This window comes from Ostrea edulis, chromosome 6, assembly GCF_947568905.1.
Source record: "Ostrea edulis chromosome 6, xbOstEdul1.1, whole genome shotgun sequence".
NCBI lineage: Eukaryota > Metazoa > Mollusca > Bivalvia > Ostreida > Ostreidae > Ostrea > Ostrea edulis.
In genome coordinates this window covers 13,703,540-13,720,539 of record NC_079169.1, presented here as the reverse complement: position 1 = coordinate 13,720,539, position 17,000 = coordinate 13,703,540, and the positions used below count along the sequence as shown (strand labels likewise).

The 17,000-nt window shown below is 35.9% G+C and overlaps 1 protein-coding gene across 1 annotated transcript; it reads left to right on the top strand.

Moving 5' to 3' along the window:
- Window positions 1-1,767: 1,767 nt before the first annotated feature.
- On the top strand, window positions 1,768-16,473 carry LOC125646100 (GLIPR1-like protein 1). Its single transcript, XM_048872251.2, has 6 exons — window positions 1,768-1,894; window positions 4,739-4,789; window positions 11,054-11,183; window positions 12,625-12,728; window positions 12,859-12,962; window positions 16,218-16,473. Exons 1-6 carry the CDS (start codon window positions 1,814-1,816, stop codon window positions 16,318-16,320), a joined length of 573 nt encoding a protein of 190 aa, XP_048728208.1. The 5' UTR covers window positions 1,768-1,813; the 3' UTR covers window positions 16,321-16,473.
- The last annotated feature ends 527 nt before the right edge of the window (window positions 16,474-17,000 follow it).

Here is a 17,000-nt window from a genome sequence, read left to right as displayed (position 1 = left end):
CAACCAGATACTCGACTGTCTCCGTAGATATCCGAAGAAAATTACAGAGACAGCGGAACGAGATTTTATCTTTGGAAATACCAATCTGATTAAAATCAGATCCTCGATCCGCTCCTCTTTTTTTTTTCTTGTCGCTACACGAGGTCCTCGATCCGCTCCTCTTCCTCGTGTAGCGACAAGAAAGAAAAAAAAAAAAAGAGGAGCGGATCGAGGATCTGATTTTAATCAGATTGTGGAAATTCATAAGGGTATGAACTGCAACGTTTCACGTCTGCATGCTAGCGCGCTTCAAATATGCTGGCGTAAAGCGTCGCGCGGTTCATATTCTCATGTAATCTCAGAAATAAAAGTTATTTCTTAAATACGAGCCTTGCAGTGTGAAAAATGAACGTGTATTATAAAGGAATTTAATAATTTATCATAAATATGAGATTTGCAATGTGAAAAATAAACGTGCATTATAAAGGAATGAAGTTGACACTTCGAAACGACATTTTTCACATTAAAGACAAGTATGCTGTACATGAGTCTTGAAAAGCGACATAATGTAATTTTAATTAGTTCTTTGTGTTAATAGATACCATATAGATAATCGTTTTGACTTACTAATTAAGGAATTAATGTCTGATGGTAGTAAGGAGATCATAAAACAATGGAATCGTGGGGCAATTTGTGTAATCAGCGAAGGACATTCATTTCTTATATCAAATTTATATTTTGTAAGTTTACACGCTTTTAGATTTCCTTTTAAAATATCGATTTTTATGTCTAAATGGTTACAATTTCTATCGAAAATAATAAACAATGAAATTCACTTATAAAACATGGGTAAATATAAAAAAAATTATCATAATAAAGTTATTTTTCATACCATATTGGAGTTTTTCCGTAAATGGTATAATTTTCATAGCAGAAATATATCTATAATGAAACAAACAGTTGTTGAGAACTGCAGCTGTTGTGCACATTGATATTTTTAGCACAAATGTCAAATATTGAAAATAAAAACAACAGGCAGCCTTATCGAGAATGCATGTAATTACCTCTTCTTTAAATGCTAATAATTTCTGATATTTTTTTCCTAACAAAGAAGATGTTGATTACAAACTACTATACATTAATTGTCTACCACGTTTAGCCCGGCTGGTTCCGCCTTAGGAAGTTCTGCGGTAGTACCAATCGTTATGATAATTCAAATCAAATCACCGTCGTGACAATTGATAATCAATTAATATGAACCTATATCCTACACCACTGAAATGAGAAAAAAAAAAAGATCTAGATATTTCCCTATTTACATTTACTAACGTTTCATCTCTAATAAACCTATATGTTTTAATGTACAAGTAGTTTTATCTCCGATGAAAGCAATGGTATTAAAACTTGACGAGTAAAACTATAAACTACATGCAGTATTGATATAAGGAATGAATCTCTAGTTTTTAGTAATAAAGGGATTTCAAAACAATGGAAGCACACGGGGGAGAGGGGGTATTTTTGCATAATCGACCCCCCGTTTTTTCTAACCCCATAATACAATACACAATCCTGTCTTATGTTTAAAGTTTGATTGTTTCTTAGTTGCTTATTTTTTACAGTTAATAAGATTTTAATTTGTTTCTGTTACAAGGCCTTTGTTTCTAATTTATACAGCACGAGTCTCTCTAATGTTTCCACCTTCGTCCTCCTGCATCACATTTGATTTTTATGAACAATTATTAGCATAATAACGTAAAAATCACATTGACCGATGGCTATATAAATACAAAATCCAAATTATCAGTAACGGCACGATCAGCTCTTATCAACAGCCATGAACGTAGTGATATTAACTCTGCTTGTTTTAGAATGCAGTATTGCAGTTCAGGCGTGTGTTCAACACGATTTCTTGAAGGTAAGTTTTCACTGAGTCTCTTCTGCTTTTGATTAGCAATTAAGCTTTCAATCCATTTATAATCAAACATTCGGTATCGCTATATTGGATATTGGGCTATCACAGCATTCGGTATCGCTATATTGGATATTGGGCTATCACAGCGAAAAGTAGGGGTTGCAATCTAGCTCAGGTCAATACAAATACTCTTTAAAAAACGCTCAGCGCAGTAGAAGTGACGTTCACAGATTTTCTGGGTTTCATGCGGCCACGGGTCTAAGTCTGGAATAGCTAGACGAAAGAGGCTTATGATATTTCTCCCCTAGTTTCTACTTATTCAACATACTCAGTGGCTATTGCACCATTTTGACCGAATGCGTTCAAAAACTGATGAACATTTTTCACTTCTTTTCAAAACATGCCACCAATTTTCTCTAACACTTCCAGGTAGCATAGATTGGAATAGGGGAAAATTAGTGAATTTCAAGCGTTCTGCTCTTTCGGGGTCATGTTTAGATGGGCATAAAAACTCTAGAAATGGTACAATTTGTACAAAAATCCCAATTTTCAATTATCCAACATCTAGCGCACAAATTGACTTTATCATACCACAGATTTTTTCATGTCTTCAATATTTCATCATATACATTTCATGAAGTTATTCTGAAATGCCTTGCATACTACATGTACATCCTATCACCAAAATGGTCAAATTTCTAACAACAGAAAAATAATTTGTTTAACAAATAGATAGAATGAAGTGTGCGTTTAAAGGAACTGATTCACGATTTTACCCAAAATTTTGTTTTTCACTTTTAATGATCAAAATCTACTGTCTAATGTGTTTGAGAGATTTCACATGAAAATTAAGGTTATACATTATTACAGAAGCTCATTTTAGAGAGTTTATTCTTCGTTTTGTAAACAAAGATTGCGGTATGCTAATGTTTACGAAATTTTCAAAAGAAATGGATATCGATCTAAGTATTATTATGTCTCACACTGCTGCGACGTCATTTGATTGTGACGTCACATATTTTCTATGATTTACGTTACACGGTGAAGATCTACGTTACACAGTGAAGTAAAAATATTTTGCATTGTTATCTTTAAATTTTAATGTAGTATAGCTTTCTGGTGGACAACCTTGGGGTTTTTAGTTTACACTTACAGTGTAAACCATTTTCGGGTATGCTCTTTCTGCCTATCTAATTAGTTTTTGCATCGGAGTTCAAATGAGGATTTTGATAATCTAAAATTTTCTGAAAACTCCTAATTTTATGCACTAAACTGTAGTTAAAATGTGAGAAAAATAATCCTTCATTATTTACTCGTGTGGGATAGGGAAATTCCACCTCTGGAACAAGATTCGCTGTCTAGGACTCGGCAAAGCCTCGTCCAAGACTGCGAATCTTGTCCCCTCGGTGGAATTTCCCTATCTCACACTCGTACTAATGAAGGATTCTATTAATCTTTCATATTTCAAGCATTTTTGAGGTGAAATGTGTCATCTAAAAGTTAAAATCTGTGACTATGCAAAATTAAGATGCATTATATTACAAAATCAATATTTCACTTGTTTGTTTACATAAAAAGACTCGAGTCTTTGTTTACATAACGCATATTAAAAGGCTGAAATATTGCTTTCATTCTTGCATTCAGAAGGTCAAAATTTTTGGCTGTTAATATTAAATGAGTTATATTTCTAATGTTTAACATCAAAAATGAAAAATATTTTTATCAAAAATCGTGAACCAGTCCCTTTAAATGGAATTTAAAAGTAAACTTTAACAATGTTGTTTCCTTGATAATTCAAGCGATTGTAATTTTTTAAATATTTTTGATAAAAAAAATTCTGATAACAAGTGGCGTTTATAATACCAAAATCTACTAAAATAAATTTACAATCTATAAATAGATTATTAAAATCCCTCAACGTGTTTACGATGATGACCTGTAGTCAAGAAGAAAAAACAGAGACTGGCGGCACGGTGCCGTTGGCGCACATTTATAATGAGCCTCTAATAAAGCTGTGAAATTCATAAACATTGGGTCAGGGACTCAGTCTCCTTGAAAAAGAAGAAACTTGTTTTGAAACTCGATGTGTATTAAATTTTCCAAATAATTGAATTTTAGTTTTATCCAGTGATTTGATGGGTAAACTCGTGTTAAAAAACATTGACTATATACCGTATAACGTGACTTGGTATGGCAATACATCTCTAGACGGAACTACTTTTTCCTAGAGTCAAGTGTTGTATCTATAAAACTTCTAGAAATAGCACAAAATATTCAATGAAAGAAAACTAATTTCAGAAATAGCGGCAAAACCTTCAAAAAAGTCTAACAAGGCCGCTTCATTCACGGAGTTTTATAGGTCGTTGCTATAGGAAATCAATGTGCGCGGATAATTCAAAATTCACGTAAATCAAACATGGAAAGTGCTATTTTGAGTTAATTCTCGTTTAGATTAGTTGAATTAAAAGATAGTTTTCTATTTTGAGCAAGTAATCCGAATTTACTTGAATTGAGACAGTTTTTCGTAAACTGCCTGAAACCAAATGATATCGGATATCATAACTTACTACAGATTGAAAGCAATCCTTAATTCTAGAAGTGTACATTCTTTGACCATTTTTTGGTATGTTTACGGTTTATCATTACTTAAAAACATGTGACGTCACAAATGAATTAAAGTAGTCTCCGGGCTGTTTTTATGACTCCGTAAAACACAGAGTATTCCTTTAGAATATACATAGAAAAAAGACTTCAAACGTTGTAAAATTCAATGATGCATGTACATATGACTATGTGATTTTGAAGCATGTTTGTTTATCTATATTTCATGAATACAATTTATTGTAGGCTCATAATCTTGTTAGGCGCTATGAAAAGGCTGCAAATATGAAGAAAATGGTAAGTTAACATCACATGACAGTCACGTGATCCTGTGTAAATAAGCTGAGGTGTGCGGGCTGTTAAAGCATTATTCCTTACAAAATTTCACAATATTGTTTAGAGGATATAATTCCATTTACGGAAACAAGCGACGTCAAATCGACTTGCTTATCTCCCCTACTGTCACGAAAGAACTTCTGCATCATTTTCTGACTATGTCCAAAATTTGTCATGCCTAATTCATCAGTAATTTAACCGAAATTCAAACGGCTTTCATCTGTAAAAATCACACCATGAAATCGTCATTTTTGATTTGTGATACACCATGCCTCTCGTTTCCGTTTGGATTCAAAATGATTACTTCAAACCAAAGTCCGGTTCATAGTCCGTTTGGACACTAAAACTGACCTTTTCGAGTACCTTTACTACACTCTAAAAATGGTGTTTAGATCCTAAACACAAAGTTAAACACATTTCTTGTGTACAGTTTTGAACGCGTTCTAAATCTAAACATGTTTAACACTTTCTGTGTTTAGGTTTTAAACATGTTCAACACTTCTTACGTTTAGGTTTTGAACATGTTCAACCCAATGTGTTTAGGTTTTGAACATGTTTAAATCTCTTTGTGTTTAGGTTTGGAGCACGTCTAACTAATTGTGTTTAGGTTTTGAACATGTTAATTCTTTTTATGTTTAGGTGTAGAACATGTTTAACCCTTATTATGTTTAGGTTTTGAACATGTTTACCCTTATTGTGTTTAGGTTTTGAACACGTTTACCTCTTTTGTGTTTAGGTTTTGAACATGTTTAGTTCTCCTTGTATTTAGGTTTTGACTTTGTCTCAATTACAAAATGATTTGCTAACCTTATATTTAAAACTCAATCCACAGCATTAAAGAGTCTTAAATAGTAGCTTTCTCTTCTATTATAGGAGAATAACATTGCAAAATCTAGCAAGAATATCCCTTGCATTACAAACTGTGTCTATGGGATCCATGATGTTTCAAATCGAACAATGCGGGTAAAGTGATTTCCTACACACAAAGAACACCGGAAAACACTTATAAACAGATATATTCACAAATACACAGAACAACTTACAAGGGGTTAACAAATACAATAACTACACTGCTGCACTTTCTAAAACACGTCCGATTGCCTAGAGTTCGCGGGTAAGAGAGAGAGAAAATCACGTGCAGGCTCAGAGGACTCCGAGCCCGACCAGAAATACTAAAAATCCACCCCCCAAAATCACTACACGGGTTTGGGCGGTTCTTCTCAAATTACATTGCAAGTCTATTTCTATATTCTAATTGCCGAAACAACACGGTTGACATTTCCGCGATACATGTTAAAGACAAAACCATTAAAAATCACTTATGCACATATAAGAAGTAAACTATACATGGTTAAATATCATCCGGCAAGTACAACTTCAACAATTTTTTTGTCTTTGATATGCTAGTTTTCGCATAACAGGCACTGTCACATGTTGAATTAAAAAAAGGGGGGGGCATCAATTGCAACTGATGTTCTCTTTCACAAGATTTAAATGAATTTTGTTCCAATGCAAAGTAAGAGTGATGCATTGGTTTAAATTAACACTAAAGGCACGTCTAATACCAGAGAAAATGAATTACACTCTTTTTTTAAATTCAATATGTATGTGTCTAGACCTGTTCAAGTTGAAATGGAATTCCAGATCAAAATCTTCTGGATACTCCTAAACTCTGCTCATTTCCAACAGGAAAGGGTTGAAGCCCATAGACGGCTCTTCTAATGGTTCCATCAATTTTGGATATCGACCTCGACAGTGTATACTTGCAATACGGCGTATGATGTACACTATGGTCACTATCGGGACCTGGTACACTATAACAGTTTGAAGTATGGCAATTCTGACATGCAATTTTTTCTGCAATTCGAATTTCATTTACAGAAGACAGGAATATTCTACATGAAGACTGTAAAACTAATGTCAACAATGTTACTAAGCTTATCATGTTCAAAACCTAAACGCATAGACGTTTAGGATTGTGTTTAGACGTTTAGGAATGTGTTTAGCAAGTGTTTAGCATGTTATTTTGTGTTTAGATACTGTATTTTTGCATAGCTAAACATGTTCTCAGTCTGAACATGTTTAGGGTAGAACATGTTTATTACACTTCGCGTTTAGGATATAAGCACAATCCTAAACACGTTTAGACCTAAACACGTTTAAAAAGTGTTCCAAACCTAAACATCGTTTTTAGAGTGTAGCGATTTATCTGATTCTGACTGCAAATTATTCTGTTTACCTAATCAAGATATGGGGTTCAGGGCGGGTGTGACCGGTCGACAGGGGATGCTTACTCCTCCTGATCCCATCTCAGGTATATCCAGGGGTCCGTGTTTGCCCAATTCTTTATTTTGTATTCCTTAAAGGAGTAATGAGATTGATCACTGTTCGTTATCTTCACCTTTCATCTTGGAATTCCCTTCACATAATCCCTTCAGATTATCGTACACGGTAGATCTCGATATGCTTTCATTACACAATTTCTTTGTTGATGTGACTCTGCTTTCGTGTAAATTTAGACGATTTCTTTTGTCAATCTCTGATATTTATGTTATCTGGAAATGCACAGGGGCTAAGACCAAAACGGGCTTAGCCCCTGTGTGGAAATGATAAGATTTTAAATGCATATATAGAAAAATCCATTAAAAAAATTGCACAACACTACTGTTCATTTTCCAACCATCTGCAGCCCTTGAGGATCCGGGTTAGAATAGGTCCTCAATACCCCTTGCTTGTCGTAAGAGGCAACTAAATGGGGCGGTCCTTCGGATGAGATTGCAAAAAAAAAAAAAAACCCACGAGACTCCGTGTCACAGCAGGTGTGGCACGATAAAGATCCCTCCTTGATCAAAGGTCGTAAGCGCCGAGCATAGACCTAAATTTGCAGCCCTTCACCGGCAATGGTGACGTCTCCTTATGAGTGGAAAATTCTCGAATGGGATGTTAAACAACATACAATCAATCGATCAATCCATCTTTCAGCCCTATGTTGTAAATTAAAATGCTTGTCTGGATTTCATGAACACAAATGCAACTGTCCAATGAAAATATACCTTAAAGGGGTATGGACACGGTTGAGCTTAAAATTTTATTTTTCCATTTTTATTGTTTATAATGCTTAACTAATGTATTTCTAATGGTCAACCAAAATTTGAATATCAGTTGTTGAGTTATAAGTGAGATAAAGCACTCAATTGTTTGTTATGTAAATAAGGCTCGTGCCATGTTTTTGTTTACATATAGATTGCTTGATAGAAAATAGCATGTTTAAAACAAAATGAGATGTGCTAAACACTAGAAACTATTAAATTATGTTCAGAATTAACTTATAAATTGAAAAATCTGCTTTAAATGAACTTTTACTTTTACTGGTATATCTAGCTTATATGTAAACAAAAACAGGGCACGAGCCTTGTTTACATAACAAAGAATTGTGAGCTCTGTATCTCCCATGTACCTCGACAACTGACATTCAAATTTTTGCTGACCATTAGAAATACCTCAGTTAAGTATTTTAAACATTAAAAATGGAAAAATAAAATTTGAAAATTTTCAGCTCAAATCGTGTTCATGTCCCTTTAAAGGTGATAGGAGACGATTTTCAAAAAAAATTTGTTTTGCACGAAAATGTGTTCTTCTTTAATTGCTTAACATATGTAAAGAAGTCATTCAGAAAAAATCGTAAGGTAACAGGCGCTACAGACCGTCAAATGTTGCCGTGGTGTGAAGTATCAAAATAGTAAGATGACTTATCTCCCTTGCTTGATGACGTCAAAAGAGACCAGCCTGACGCAAATGTGTATTTGTTTACACTAACAACTGCGAGTTTTAGCCGTCAAAATGTTCAATGTGCTTACATTCAACTGTAATGTAGCAAGTCAGGTATTTCTATATACTTTTGTCTAAATGATCCAACGTTCAGAAAGACTTGGGTGTGAAATCTACACCGAGAACACAGAACTCGAAGTTGTTTGACAATCATTTTACGCGATTACGGGGGTTGATGAGGATCAGTTTCGTTATTGTATTCATTCTACTTTGGCAAAAACTAATGGGTTATGAAATGAAATCTTCGACCAGATGCAGTTCTAACTATTTTCGACTAGGCTACAAACCAACGGCAAGCACGGCGAAGACGAGAAAATCGTGCAAAACGTTGACTGTACTGTAGGCCTATATAATGACGGTAGACTACATGTACACTGTAGTACCACAGGCACTTGACGTTTTAAATATCTATAATAAAAAAAAATTGTCTTCCTGTAAACATAATATTGTCAATATTATGTTTACAGGAAGACAATTTTTTTTTATTATAGATATTTAAAACGTCAAGTGCCTGTGGGTAGTACAGATATTCATAATTTAGTATAAACATGATCTGATTTGTTTAGAAATGAAATTTGACTATGAAATAGTTATATGAAGCTTTTCTGATCAGAATTTTTCTCTCTGAATACATAAATAAATAAATTGAAGGTGAATAGGTCTAACTTTATATGTTGAAAGTTGCATTATCAGACCCCCCCCCCCCCCCCCCCCCCCCCCCCCATCTTTTCTGTTTGAAAAAGAATGTTCAGAGCAAATGGTGGAGCATATTGAAATTACAAGTTTTTATACCAGGTGAAATAAACCAATTTTTACGGTCATGCAAGAGTTGGGGATGATTTTTTTTCTCTAAATGAAGCACTAATTTGCACGTTGGTTTCCTTACTTAGGGTAAAAAAATTTAAACAAAAAATAACGTTAAAGGCCGAGGATTTTGAACAACCGGTCGGTTGAATGATTCAACATGTAAGAATTAAAGCTCGATAAATTTATTTTGTATAAATGAGAATGTGAGCCATTGATAAATTAGGCAGATTATTCTTTTTTCTACGTTTTCTTGTATCCATTTGACTGCCTTCGTCGGATATCCTGTGTCCGACGATGTATGACAGCCAAACATACAGTTTCCGACGGGAGTTCCTGCATACTGTGCAGATTTTCTGGCTATGTACAACTTATGAACCGATCATCGTCCCACACCCCACGATGACTCAACATATTCCAAAATTGTTTAGAAAGTTTTATTCTGTTTGAATTAGTTTTTCTGGACTGCACACCAGAAATTTTTTGGCTACCTAAAGTTGTCTGTGTGACTCGTCCATAACGCATGGCCTACAAAAACAATCAGGACATTCGGATTTTTCGACAGTTCCTTCAATAACTGGTCCAGACGAAGAAATCGTTCTTCCTCTGGCTTCCAGTTCCAACCGTTATACGCAAGAAAGAGCCCTTATAGCGGCTAATGTGATGGTAAATTATTCTTCATATAGGCCCTAATGTCGCAAATTTTATTGTAAAAGATGTTGAAGTCATTTATATTTATTAGATTCACCTGTTAAACTAAATAGCTGTACACGATACTTGTATAAAACTCCTATGAAAATAAATTCAAAAAACGGCTCTCACGATGTGTGTAAAGAAAATTTCGATCTGGCTATAAAATATATCCGAGTCAGGGTGGAACTTGGGCACATAAAACCAAGGGGGATGAGAGGGTGCCCACCTTTTTTTGTCAGTCAACCTTCACCCCCCCCCCCCCCCCGGAAAAAAAGAAAGATGCGTCGCTGTGTCTGCATGGGGTTAGAAAGCGCAAGAATAACTATCTATATTTCTCTTATTGTCATCAGAGAATGTACTCTGAAATTATCATACATTTATCATTAACCAGTCAGTATTGTTTCAACCGATTCGAAATAAATAGGATCTTGATCGATCTTCTTGTTCGTCCTCCGATGAAAAATCGTAGATGTGGCTGGCATTTGTATTAATTATGAGTTCAAAGTGATATCCTTGTATAACAAACTATGGTTCCCCATTCAAAAACTCCTCCAGTTGCGAATAAATCGTCTATGGATGTGCCTTTGTTTTGATTCGCAAATCTGAGTGTGGTCTCTTATGACGTCACAAATTCAGGAAATCAGGAACGATAATCGGGTAACAATTTTCTATTCCGACTACCTTTGCACTTCAATTTCTTCGAGTTAATATTGTTTTTAATCTTAAAAAGGTATTTTTATGAGGAGTCTATGAAACAAAGTTGATAATTATGGAGAGCAAACGTATTGTTAAAAACAGTCTCCTATGACCTTTAACATAACTTCTATGGAAGACATGCGAATCTCATTTTATCTAATCCTTAATTGATCTATCTAATTAATGTACCTTATAATGTTGCAGATATGGAGTGATGATTTAGCTGATCTTGCTGAAAATTGGGCCAGGGAATGCATTAAGGGCCATAGTGATAAAAGCTTAAGGAAAACGAAAAAATTCAAGAAGGTCGGCGAGAATATACATCGAAGTACCCGTATGTGGCTACGTTACAAATTATTCATGGACTTATTAAAAAAATCTCGCATATATCTCCTAAATCCCAGATGGCTAATTCGACCCCACTCCTTTTTTTTTTTTTTTTTTTTTTTTACTGCTTTAGAAAATCTAAGGTCACATCTAAAACGACAATCAGCTACCAGACTTCACAATTGCCCTTTTCACAGATGACTTTTATCTGACAGTGAAAAAAACCCCAACAAATTGAACAGGAATTTTTTTCTACCTAATCTGGACAAAGTCCTTTAGGAATATTTCTAAATCTTAATGGGATATTATTAAATCCTACGGAGTTTTAAAAAAAAAATTCAATAGAATTTAATTTTCCTTAGAAATTCCTGTGGGAAATCATATTGGAGAAATCTTTTAGGATTTTTATTTCTCGTAGGGGAGATTAAGATTTCCCCTGGGATTGAGTTTCCTGTAGCAATTTGTCTTATAAGATTTTAAAATTTTCTATAATATTTTGATAAATCCAAAGGGGATTTTTCGAATAGCTTTCTTTTCGGGGGTGAAGTTCTCACTAGCCAGGTGAGATTCCCCTGTATCCGTTATCTGTTTATCTATTCATTATTTATCCATCAATCTATCTATCTATTGACCTTTGGACAGAGTGATTTATAATAGCTTCCAAACACAAGGTTTTAACACAATCTTAGCAAACTTGTATATATACATGTACATATAGTATATAGAGTGAAGGGAGATAGCAGCCATTAATTCTCGGTTGCTCGCTTCAAACTCTCAAAACTTTTGTATTAATCGTGATAATCCATAAACGAGTCAACCATGTTTATGGTTGTTCAGCACTGAATGACTCGAGTTCAAAAGGTGCAAGACGATTGGACAATATTACTACTTTTGCTGCGGATCTTCACCGGATATTTAAAGTTCAAATATGGTTGACTCGTTTGAACGCAGAGGCTAATAGCTGGTGAAAACGAATATGATCTGCCGAAACAGACGATAAACATTCATTCAAATATTGTTAGGGAGACCACAAGTAGCTATACATTAAACGGTAATTATAAGTTGGACTGCAACCTGCAACCCTGTGTTTCAAAACCTAACATGTGGTGCTATTTCAAGTATATGAAATTGAAGACTGGAATGACACGTTTCGCACCCACAATATTGTTTCTAAATAGAGTGATGTGGTTAAATGAGAGGACCACACCCATAAAATAATTCCCACAAGTCGAGAAAGAAACGAGGATCACTATCCGACTTGTAAACTGAATATCTAGCACTTCGTTCAATAAAAGTAGTGTTAGGTCGGTTTACATGATCAAGACATTATATGGACAATTATTCAATATCTATATCTACCTATCAATTTGTCTATATATTTGTTTGTCCGTCCGTCTACCTATTTTTGTCTGTCTGGCTACCTAGCTTTCTATCTAATATTCTTTCAGGTAAAAAAACAGGTCTCGCTGCTGTGAGTAGTTGGTACAAAGAAAAGTCGTTCTACAACTTTAAGAAAAACAAGTGTTCTGGGGTTTGCGGCCATTACACACAGGTAAGACCGCGTTACGCCCTTCTCTCCAACTGGGACTCTATCAAACTGAAAATAAGACTCCACTAAACTGAAAATAAGACTCCACAAAGCGCATATTTTCCAATACACACGTATAATGCTTCCACTGCAGGTTGTATGGGCTACGTCAGAATACGTCGGTTGCGCTGTTGCCTACTGTCCGCGTTTCTTTAAAGGCAGAGGAGGATACAACTACGTTTGCAACTACGGACCAAGGTAGAGAACTTATCACAGAAAGAAAGAATCAGGGAAACTAATATCCATATAGACTACTGACAGAAACATGTACTAATATCCATATAGACTACTGACAGAAACATGTACTAATATCCATATAGACTACTGACAGAAACATGTACTAATATCCATATAGACTACTGACAGAAACATGTACTAATATCCATATAGACTACTGACAGAAACATGTACTAATATCCATATAGACTACTGACAAACAAATTCATGCTGTAGGGGTTCCAACGGTCTCGTTTAAAGACAGCATTTCGCAAATTCTATGGTCGTTATAGCGATTTAGTTTGCCAATACAACTTATCATTGGGTCAAATGCTGTCTGACGTGTTTCATACCGATTGTTAGACCATTCTTGGCACACTAATTTTGACTACGGATAACTCTGTTTAACTGATCAAGATATAGGGCCCACGGCGGGTATGACTGGTCGATAGGGGATGCTTACTCCTCCTAGGCACCTGACCCCACCTCTGGTATATCCAGGGGTCCGTGTTTGCCCAATTATCTATTTTGTATTGCTTATAGGAGTTATAAGATTGATCACTGTTCATTATCTTCACCTTTCATAGATTAAAGATTTAACGATCAAGAATCAGTCATGTCAACTTCACATAAATGTACTGATAAAACAAAATGTGTTTGAGAACACTGATGCCCACGTGCGATAAAACACCAAGGTCACGGTCATGAGGTCAACAATTTTGATATGAAAAGAAAGGCTTTGTCACAAAAAATACAGTCGTGTGAAATATGAAAGGCGTATCACCATCCATTCAAAAGTTCTGGCCAAGTTAAAGATTTTGCGGACAAATGGACAGACCAAAAACTATACCCCGTACCCCCGGATCTCCAATATGGGGGCATTAAAAATGTGTTATTGTGCGTGCTTACCGTACGGCAGTTAATGAAACCTGTATTCTTTACCACCAGCAGCATCAGTAGTGATTGCTGCATTAGCCTCGTGTGAGCATGCCTGTAGGACCAAATACACATCCTAATTACCTGACATGGTATCCATTGTATCAAAGTTAATAAGTATTTTTGAGATTCAAAGAATTATGACAGCTACCGGGGGTACCGGGGGGGGGGGGGGGGGGGGCTAAATGATGTGACTTTTGTTAAGGAAAGGCTTCTCAGTTTCTCTGGCCGATGTGACTGGTCACCTGTCAGTCTCTGTTTCTCTGGCCGAGAGACTGATCAGTGGTCAATCTTTGTTTCTCTGGCCGAAAGACTGGTCAGTGGTCAATCGCTGTTTCTCTGGCCGAGAGACTGATCATGGTCAGTCGATCAGAGGTCAATCTGTTTCTCTGGTAGAAAGACTGGTCACTGGTCAGTCTCTGTTTCCCTGGCTGAGAGACTGATCATTGGTCAGTCTCTGTTTAAAGGTACATACGTACTGATCAGAATTTTTTTGTTTCCAAACAACATGGTAAACGTATCTATAACAGCGATATATGATAATTCATGCAACATAAACTATTTTTTTTCACCCCAGATGAAAGATAGTTTTACTCTCGGACATTTGCGGTTGGCCTTATTTGTATTATGCATGCATACGCGGGCCTTCAGAAAACAATGGCGTCGGAAATTTTTTAAATCGAGTTTATCGTCTGCAGATATATGAATATGGACCTATCACAAAATTCCATACTAAAGACCATGTGTAAAACACTAAAGGGTAGCTCGATATGCACAAATCCAAAAATTGTCGGGGAAATAGCACGAACTCTGCTAATAAGACAGTCACGTGGTCAACACTCGACTCTGTTCGATAAGATACATGTACATGTACTAGTGTTCAAAACGACAGGTTGTAATTTGAAACTATTTCCTTTGTATTTCTACAACCGTAATTTTTGGTATGCATATTCAGTAGAGCTTTTTTTAAAATTTCAATTGATGTATAGAATACCCTAGTATTGATATTTTATGAGAATCTAACGTAAAATTGGAGCATATGTACAGGTATTTTTTTTTTTTTTTTAATAAAATTCACTGTTTGTTACCTTCATGTCCCATTTTCCTGATCACAAGTTTTGAAACATACATGTGGACTCGGGTGTTTTTGCCTCTGATATCTTTACAAATTGTTATGATGAGCATTCTTCACGCTGTAGCTGTGAATGATGGGTGTATGCATCTTGATAAAAATAACACGTCTATTTCAAAGGCTGGAATTCCGACAGAAATAAAAGCAGAATGTAACTACAAGAAATGAACTTCATTTTAGATGAAATTATAAACTGCAACGCTTCAACCCGGTGTAGAGGCAAATTTTGACTCCCATAGAATAATGACCGGGGGTCATTTTTCGACGTCGAAAAGTGATCCCCGGTCATTATTCTATGGGAGTCAAAATTTGCCTCTACACCGACATACTTTTAACGCGCCTCATGAAGTATGTGGGCGTGAAGCGTCGCAGTTCATACCCAGGGGCGGATCCAGGAATTGTGGTTACGGGGGACGCCACTTTATGAGGCAGTGGGTGCAAGGCGAAGCCCTGGTGGGGATTTTACAGATTTTATGGAGCTTGAAATATTGTTCCTTTTAAGTCATTTGTACTATTTTCTATCATTTTAATAAGGTGAAATTAATAAAATGACCCAAATTTTAGTTCTCCAAATAAAGTAATTCAAGAAATCAAGGATTTTGTCATTTATTTCTCCATGAGTGGAAGAAATTATTGCTTCTTTTATCGCTTAATACATTTTCTGAAACAAGATACCGCGATTTACCTTAAATTGAAAAAAATTAGGGGGGGGGGGGGGCTCAGGCTGCGCCCCCCTCTAAATCCGCCACTGATACCTGCAAGTATTTAAATAAATGAAATGTATTACTTAGATGTGTATATGTTTGCTTGAGAAGGTCATACCGAAAAAGAATATTTTGATCTTCGAGATAGTGCATACTTTTGCCGTCAATCACACCACAAAAATATAATGCATATACAAAAATAAAATCCCACCAAAACATCGACCAAAACCAGAAATGATTGAACAACACAGAGTTAAATGAAGCTGGGCTCCTATGCATATCAAATGGATTATCCACATTATTCTCAGCAGCTGAGTGCTAGTTCCTCCAGTCCCGCATACTCAATTACACAGCTGCAAAGGTGTACTAAAACAATCTGCAACAATAAGGTATTGATTGTCATATGTATTCACGTATACTATATTTGTAACAATTATTGAAATGCAAATCACAAATTTGTTTTAGGGGCAACTGGAGGAGGAAAAAGCCATACATCCCCGGGTTGCAGTGCAGTCGATGCCCCCGCGGTTACACTTGTCAGAAAGGACTGTGTGCCAAAAAATCGTAAAAATTCAAATCCATCTTACAGATCGATGACACGATGAAAAAGTAAACGTTAAATCGATCATCAAACGTTTTAAAGATGCTTTGATTTTGTATGTATTACATGTATATGTATATATCTAGATAGACTTTTCAGAATATTAAATTCATTAGAGATTGACAGCGTTCTTTATCTTATTCAAGGTTTTAAAAATTCTCAAAATTCGTTTTGCAGTGTAGCTTCTGTTTGAGTGGAAATAGATATGAATTAATGAGATAAAATCCCGTAGAGATCCGGTTTAGAAAAGGTCCTCAGTACCGCTTGCTTGTTGTAAGAGGCGACTAAATGAGGCGGTCCTTCGGATGAGACCGCAAAAACCGAGGCCCCGTGTCACAGCAGGTGTGGCACGATAACGATCCCTCCCTGTTCAAGGGCAGTAAGCGCCGAGTATAGGCCAAAATTTTGCAGCCCTTCACCGACGATTTACAATAACAATAACGTAACGTGCCCCTTCAAGTAATCACGTGACCTCTCTATGAGACACTGTAACTGTCCTGATCGAAGATCCAGCTGAATATGGCGTGTGCAGGTTAAATTGACATCTGATCGATTAAGACATAGCGTTCACGGCGGGTGTGACCGGTCGACAGGGGGTGCTTACTTCTAGGCACCTGATCCCACCTCTGGTGTGTCCAGGGGTATGT